Source organism: Glossina fuscipes, unplaced genomic scaffold (assembly GCF_014805625.2).
Source record: "Glossina fuscipes isolate IAEA_lab_2018 unplaced genomic scaffold, Yale_Gfus_2 262, whole genome shotgun sequence".
NCBI lineage: Eukaryota > Metazoa > Arthropoda > Insecta > Diptera > Glossinidae > Glossina > Glossina fuscipes.
The window spans coordinates 756921-765494 of NW_023998605.1; the positions used below are offsets into that span (position 1 = coordinate 756921).

Consider the following 8574-nt stretch of genomic DNA (forward strand, 5'->3'; position numbering starts at 1 on the left):
ACGCGGACGATGTATACATTTTTACAAAAGAAAAAGACGAGAGATCTCCGCATGGGGAATCCCGTCTGGGACTAAACTTTCCATACAGTCGAAAGCAGATATGTGATGCAGGAAATCTACTGATGCATATCAATGACTTACCAGTACTAAACGTGCAGACACTGCATAATCTCGGGCTCACGTTTTCCAACAAATATCGCTGGAAAGCACGCTGTGTTCGGTTAAAAAATTCTATTTTAATAAGGGTGAATTTCATACAGTACGTTGCTCGGTAAAGCTGTGCGCACATTAACACTATTGCTTATCTTACCAAAATGCTTGTGTTAAGCAAGATTGACTATGTTTCGATAATTTATGGCAATAGCTGCAAATCTAATATCGACATGTTTAAACCGGTCTATCACCAAGCCGTCAGAGCAAGTTGTTATGCTTTTCGGACGACGCCCATAAATAATATTCTAATTGAAACTGGTCTCCCAACTTTAGAAAATAGACTTTATGAGTTAAACGCTAAAATAGTCCCCAAGCTTCTTAATTCACCAAATCTACTCTCGGTGATGGAATTGGACATTCCCTTTATAATTTTCCCCTATTTTGGTGTTAACCTCCTCTTTTGACATTTCGCTGTCTATGCACTCCAAATTATGTCTTGAGGAATCTAATAGCTGAAAAAACCCATGTAATTGAGAGTACTGGTTGGATTCTTTTACACACAGACAGCTCAAAATCTTCTGGTCTGCCTCCTGCTTGTGCCGTGGTAGATACTGCAGGTTCTTCTCAACCACATATTTGATGCAAGTACTTCAACTTTCACAACCGATGCCAGAGCTATCCTTCATGCTGCGAGCCTTGCCCATAAAAACAAACTCAAAACCGCCATTGTTACTGACAGTTTGGCCCAATAACAAGCTATACGTAATACTTCGACATCGAGATGGAGCACCATTAACAAATTACGGAATATCATTACAATACCCGGCGGAAAAATTAAAAAGTTATGGGTACCTAGCCATATCGGTTTATTGGAAAAGGAGCGAGCTGATCGAGCGGCGAAGTATGCTGCTTCTGCACCTCTAATTATGGATGATGTCATGGAGGGAAAAGTAAAGAGAAAACTACAGAAGGAAATCTGCAATACCATTATCAACACCATTCTTCCATTAACCTTCAATTAACTCCACCTTTATATTCAACAAATGATGAGAAAACCAAGATCCAAACATTTTGGAGAATTCGCCTTGGTCATACAATTGGATCTTGAAGAAGTCTTCCTCACCAATCTGCAGTTTTGGACAAATTCTCACTATAAAGCACATTCTCTGCGACTGCCTTAACTTTTCCTTGGCTAGAAGTATTGCATTTGGAACGATTAACCCTTTGGACATTCTAAAATCAGCTTCAGAACAGAATATCAATTTACTATATTAGTTTATTAATACTACTAAGCTCATTATCTAATGTAAATTTTTGTAAATTAGAGCCGATAGCCTGTAGTACACAATGTCTTTTTTTTTTGTTTAAGAATTTATTTCATTAGTCTTAAATTATAATAACAATATGAACGAAATTACTAAACGGTAAATAAAACTTGAATAAGAAAAAAATTAACGAAAATTGTTTAAAATTTAGTAAATATGTAATAAGAGACATGTAATGAAATTAAAAAGTATATAATATTTTTTTGGAATTTATATGATAATCAAAGAAGCGAGTCATAGGACCGACGACCATCATTGATTGTTCTTCTTTACCCGTACGGAAACTGCAACCACGAGTATCCACTGCGAATTTTAGGCTTGTGATCAAAAATACAACATTTAAATGCTGGTATTCGTACGGAACTCCCAATATCTGTGCCCAAGTCGAAGGCTGTACAACATGAAGATATCAAAGCAGCCTCCCCTCCAGACGAGCCTCCAGCAGATCTTCTCAGGTCGTAGGGTTTGTTTGTTTGACCTATAAGGTTATTCCTGGCCTCGCACCACATATTAATTTCAGGAATATTTGAGGTGGCAATAATAATACAACACACAAACACAAGTTATAAAGTTGTCACACGCCTTACAAATTATATATAAAAAAAAAAACAATAATAATAATAGTAACAAATATTACAGTGTAAAAGGCATTGTAAGTAAAATTCATAGGTCTTTCTAAATACATTCCGTCTTCTTTCTAATGAAGAGTGTAGACGTAACTCTCACTTCGCTAGATAGAATAATTCCCAATATCAAAAAACTAGGCAGAAAACATACAAAAAAAAAAAATTGAAAACAAACTAGACGAACTAGAAAATTGAAAGGCCAGAATTAATTTGATAATAGAAGGAACTACCAGAGCAACCAGATTTATTAAATAAAATTACAACATTTAAAAAAAAATACAGGATAGCAAAAGAATTACCACAAGCTGAAACAACCAAATAGCTATCAGAAAATACAAACTCCTAAAAAGAGAAAACACCGCAGCACACAAAGTGAACCTCAATTTCAAAATAGCTTCCAAATTCATAACGACATTTAATGGTAGTTACGAAGATATGAAGGCCCTCTTAGAAATAATTGAAATAATACAGAACATGGATGGAATACACCTTCAAATGTGCAAACGATAGATGAATTAAAATAGTTTGTGAATAGATATAGCTTCGCTCAAACAATACTCCAATTACATTTGATATTAGATCGAACGACACATCTACAAATAAAAGAATTACGTCCAACCTCATAAGCGAAATGAAAACGAGCTTGGCAGCTATACCAAAGATGTTATTTTTGCGTCACTGCCGAAATCATTCCCAGAAGCGGTTAATGTTGCGCTGCAATATGAGAAAACTGCAACAAACACCCTACACACAACGTCCCTCTTATAATTGCATTAATAGAAATTACAAGAGAAGTAACAAAAATAATAGCAACAGAGGATTTTCCAACCAAAACAGCAACTCCCATAATAGCCAAAATACCAATCGCAACAACAACTCTAATAGAAACAACAACGCTAATTGGAATTGTTATAATAACCACAACAATAATAATCAAAGATATCATAATAACAATTACAAGAACAGAAATCAGCAAAAGTTCTTAAAATTATAGCAACCGCAATAGAAACCAAGGAAAGAACAATAGAATACAGACAGTAGAAGATCAGGCACACGGAACCCACCCCAATTCCTCGCTGATGGAACAGAATTCGGGTATACACGCTTAAACGCATCCAACATACTCTCATTGTCGTACTATCCAAATCAACAGACTATATTTTATTAAACATTCTAAACGCAACCAAATTGGAAATAACACTTTTATTGGACAGGAAAGCAGATATTACCTTATACATAGCACATCTGCTAGGCGACTACAAACAATATGATTCCCAATGCGTCAAGTTAGCAGGAATAACTATGGCATGCATACGAACATCAAGTTATATATAAAACAACAGAACATAAAATACAACTTGTAAACCAGGATTTCCTAATATAAACACATAATATACTTCTTGCAGCAAGATGCGAACTTATAGCACCTGAGAGAATAAAACTTTAATATTGGTTGTGATCATGAAGCAGACACATCGGAAATCCCTATAACGAAGCAAGCGGAAGAACAGAAAGAAAAGAGAAGAAGTAAAAGAAGTACGCTGTGAAAAATGTTTGGCTTTTATCACCAAGCGAAATTTTACAGACTGTTTGTCCGAAATTTACATACAACACAAAAATTACAGTGCACAAACGCCATATCCACAAAATCCCAAAGATGATATTTTTGAAATGTACTGGTGCCAATTTAAAATGTATGTAGCAGAATAGTATGAAAATGAAAATAAATTAGATGCTAGGAAATCAATTTTTGATAAGATTAATGAAAAAACGAATGATTGGTTCTCCGGGGACGAAGACTGCAGTGAGCCTAGAGAGAGATAATCTCTTGCTTTGAGTTTCGAGTAAAATATCGGACCATTTATATATTTCGTAATCTCTGAGAGTACCCGTAGATATCAAAATAAAAAATGACGCATTAGTGCTAGACAAAGAAATAAAGCGGGAATGTACATAGCAAACTCAATCCGGAGAAAAAATTTAAGATAAAAAAAACCATACAACAGCTACATATCAAAAAAGGATCGTAAAACTTTAACACACACCGTTTATAAACGATATCAAAAGCTCTAAAACTATACGTTCTAGACAACATTCAATAACAAGAACTCACAAGAATATTCGAAAAATACCAAACAGTTTCTCGCTCAGACAACGATCACCTCAGAGCAAACAATTTTTATGCAGAAAATATGCAAAGACGCGATAAAACGCCATTATACATAGAAAAACTGCAAACTATCCCACTAAGTGCGGTAATCGCAATCCTGTAGGGGGTCGTTAAATTCAGCTGTTATTGGTATCAGTCGTAAAGAGCAAAGTTCGTAGGCTTGGGAAAAAGATGAGAGTCTTGATAGAGGAAGAAAAAAATGAAGCGAGGGCTAAGGGGTTATAATACAATTGTGGAGATATATAGATAACAATTTGCTTGGCTTGACTACGTAACTGTTGTAAATTGTAAATTGGAAATTGTAGCAAAGTGTAGCTTTACTTAAGGTTTGAGTAGATTAGCAATTAGTAATTATTTATAAAATTTAATTGGAAAAATTTAAATTTTGTTCAATTGTTTTTTGTGTGATCTTAATGCCTTTCTGCGAATGGCAGCGCTATTTAAAAGAAAAAAGTGCAGAAATTTGATGAGAAGTTCGTAAAGCTGCGAATCCGTTTCACAGGACTTGTGTTTAATTATCTTATCATAAATCTGATTTCTGATCATCTGCTTAAATTGGATCTATTTAAACCAAAACATTATTAAAATTATTGATCAACATGTACGAGTACGCACTTATAATGAAATCCAAAATAAATGTATGAAATGAAAGAAAAGCAGAAAGATAATGTTTGAACAAGTTATTGAGAAAAACAAAAAAAAAAAAATGGTTACGTCGGTATCATTCTTCTTAAAGCTACGCGAAATTTCTGTACTCTGAAGTGCGACCAAAATTACTATTGAGGAAACAGCAACAACGCACAAAATAACGATGTTAACGAACACGATATTTGCGACGCGAATTAAACGAATTAAAAACTGTTTTCTTGACATGTTTAGCTTCTAATTATAACTTTTCATCCCCTTAAACAATTCAATATTACAGAAAAATTGGATTTCTCAACTGAAAATATGTTGAAGTGTTGTTTCCGAAAACGACGTTGATTACAGTCCACTGAGGAATGAAATGACGAACATAAAATCTGCTATCCGAAAAGTTTTAAATATGCTGCATTAAAACTTAAAGAAGAGGAATAAAAACGTGCTTGAGCGGATTTTGTACGTTTTTTTTTTTAGTTTAGTTGATCAAATTGATGACTCGAAGAAACTGACAAGAACGATTGGACAAATATACATAATTTTCATGCGGTGATACGCAGAGCTAAGGTTTATTCAATCAATGATATAAATACACAATTTTGCAAATAAATATTCGTAATGGCAATAGCAGATATGGAAAATTTAATAATTTCACAAAAATATGCTTGAAGTGTTTAGAATTTGAGGATAATTATTAAACACTCCGCAAACATATAAATCGAAACTCTGCTGTGAATAAAACTATCCATAAACAGTATCACCATAATCGATCGAGACAATTTAATCCAAAATACAACAAAAATAAACAAATGTATCATCATGGATAGACTTAGGCATCAACATCAGCATCAGCGTCGCCTTATAGTTTTGGCTAATTCACCTGAATCGATATTGTAGCCGAATTTTATTTACAATTTCGTTTATATTTTATTTTAACATTTTAATGTCTGTTTGCAAATATTTAAATTCTTGGAGCATACTATGCGTTAACCTGGCCTCCGGAGTCGCTTTCGGTTCATAGAGAAGCATGCGAATTGATTCTCGCAATGTTTTTTCCGCTTCTTGAAGATATTCCTTCAAAAGTCCTTTGGCATGAATGGATCCCTAATACATAAAATTTCAATTACTTACTCTTAATTTCGTTTTATCAATAACTTTTTTTTGATACAGTAAGCGTCGATATTCGGCCTGCGTACTGGCCAATTCATATAAGGTGATAGCTTTAAGACGCGATACACCCGGTAAAATGAGTTTCAACACTTGTAAAATACTTTGACATAATTCGATTGTACGCTCATATACTGGAATCCCCGGACACTGTGTAGTGTCGTTGATTACCGATCGCAAAAGTGACGCAATATTTTGCTTGACATCAACTATTAAGTAATGGCGAGGATGCAATGCCATAGATAAACGAGACAATATTTTCTCCAGCTGATTAATATTGCCCTGAACTTCCAAAATTCTCGTTTGCATAAACTTCAAATATTCATTAACTTCATTAGCCGGTTTCTGATGGCAACAAACTAAGCACTGATAATTTCCAGCGTCCACATTTTCCACCAAATATCCTGAAAGAGTTCTTCCTTGACATTTGGAACATAATAAACTGCTGATATGTGAATTCAGCTCAGTTGGATCGTTGCAACGTAAACAATTGCAATGAAAATATTTACTTTCCCATAAGATACGACGCCGTTCCCGAGTACCCTGGTAAAATAAATAAAAAGAAAATATGACCCATGTTCAAACCTACCTACAAATATAGAGAGCGAGACAAAACATTTACTATCTCAAACGCATTTCGTATGAGTTAGAAAGATTTTCAGGCTATACATTTTTCTGTTAATTTGATACATAAGAACGTGTGTAAAAAGACTACATTTTGTAGCTTTTAAGACGATTAAGACAATATTTGCTGCCCTAAAGTATATCTGACTGACGATCTGCCCGGCTTGATAAGAAATTTCTCTTCAAAGACATATTTCTAATCTTTCTCTTCGCTCTTCGTTTGATAACTAGGAAAAACTAAGAGCTTGAAACTAGAGACGGAGTCATACAAGAAAAAAAATTAATACAAGCCGGAAATACAAAGGCGACCATGTCGAGTCGACCTTAAATATGTAATATGACTGGTTTTAAATTTACTTCATATACCCACCTGCCGTATAGCACCACACTTTCAGGTTGGCGTGTAATTAAACAGTGGAAAGATAATACGACTAACTTACCAACAATACGTTTATGTAACAGTTTGTTATTATTTGGCCAGGTTCTATTTCTTGACTTGCATAAATTTTCATACGGTAGCTGCTGTCTATGGATATTACTGTATTGGCTACACAGTCATGCGATAGTAATGCTGCTTGCACGTAAAGACCTTTCATTGGATTTCCGTCAGGTGCCCGTATCTCAAAGGCATTAACATCAATAAGAGCACATAACAGTTGCAGGAAGTCTTCATTGATTATCGAGGCAAAGCGTAAATATTTTGCAAATCCTGATTTTATAATGGGCTCAACTATATTTTGCTGATATTTTCGCCAAATGACGGAATTTCGACGTTGCTCAATATGTGATTCTGCTTCCAAAAATTGTGCAAAATATTTTTCTGTTTTGATATTTTCCTTTATTAACAAACATTTAATGATACTGTAGGTTTCGTTGTACTTTATCAGTTCATCAGTTTGTAAACCTTTCATGGAAGACAGCTTTTCACATTCGGGTTGGTTATGCTGTTGACATGTGCCACACAATGGCATTATTTTACAAAATCTACAAAATTATGATTTCAATCTCAGTCAAATGCGATGTTACTAAAACCAGATAAATTCATTGGAATCCTTTAAAATTATTAACTCTATTCTTATGGAATATAGTGCTATCACATAGCTCCAAAGTTGTATGATTTGTATACATTATTGTCGTCCTGCCAAAGTATAAGTGTAAATAGACAATAAGAATTACTTACTCGCAATGACTTTCAGTTAATTTGAAACAGTTAACACAACGGATTTCGTTGTTTGAAGCTGCTATCAAGATGGGCTGTTCCAATAAGATGGTCTCACCCACGCCCAATTTTTTCGTTGCCACCACATGTCTACGGAATCATTTCGAGAAAATTCAAAAAAACGAAACTGCAATTTATAGAAAATAATAAAATTGACGTAAGTTTACAAATACCTTCCTAGTGTTTTATTCCTTTCAATCGTATAAACATTATGAAGTGTATCATCGCCCATTTCCAAACAGCTTTTGCTAATATTTAAGAAAATCTCGTTTTCACTTACAACACCGTGAGAAAACTTATGAGTAGATTTTAAAAATAAAAGAAAAATTTCGTATCTTTACCTATTCATCAACGTGAGTTATCTTAGTTTTGTCATCGCATATGTAACAGAAGCATACGCTTTTTCAAAATCTTGCAAAGAATACTTATCCGATTTCGATTCGATTCCGATCGATTCAATAGTCAACAAAGTAAAATATTAAATATACCAATCGAATGGAGGTAATATTAAATATAAAAAGGAGTAAAAATGTAGCGTATGGTAGCTGAAGATTTGAAATATTACTACTAAATAACGTGACGGTTTTGGTTAAGCACATATCGCTCTAATAAAATTCAATAAAAGTAGTGTGCCGGAAGCTAAAGTTGCTA

General features: G+C 34.1%; 1 protein-coding gene across 1 annotated transcript; it reads right to left on the bottom strand.

Moving 5' to 3' along the window:
- Nucleotides 1–5852: 5852 nt before the first annotated feature.
- LOC119642833 (SET domain-containing protein SmydA-8-like) lies at nucleotides 5853–8281 on the bottom strand (the record flags this gene model as incomplete). The annotated part of the gene is made up of 6 exons (XM_038042118.1): nucleotides 8265–8281; nucleotides 8097–8171; nucleotides 7885–8013; nucleotides 7145–7688; nucleotides 6045–6623; nucleotides 5853–5987 (listed from the first exon to the last, which is right to left on the bottom strand). Coding segments are annotated over exons 1-6 (1470 nt in total), but the record flags the coding sequence as incomplete, so codon positions are not given.
- Between the last annotated feature and the right edge of the window lie 293 nt (nucleotides 8282–8574).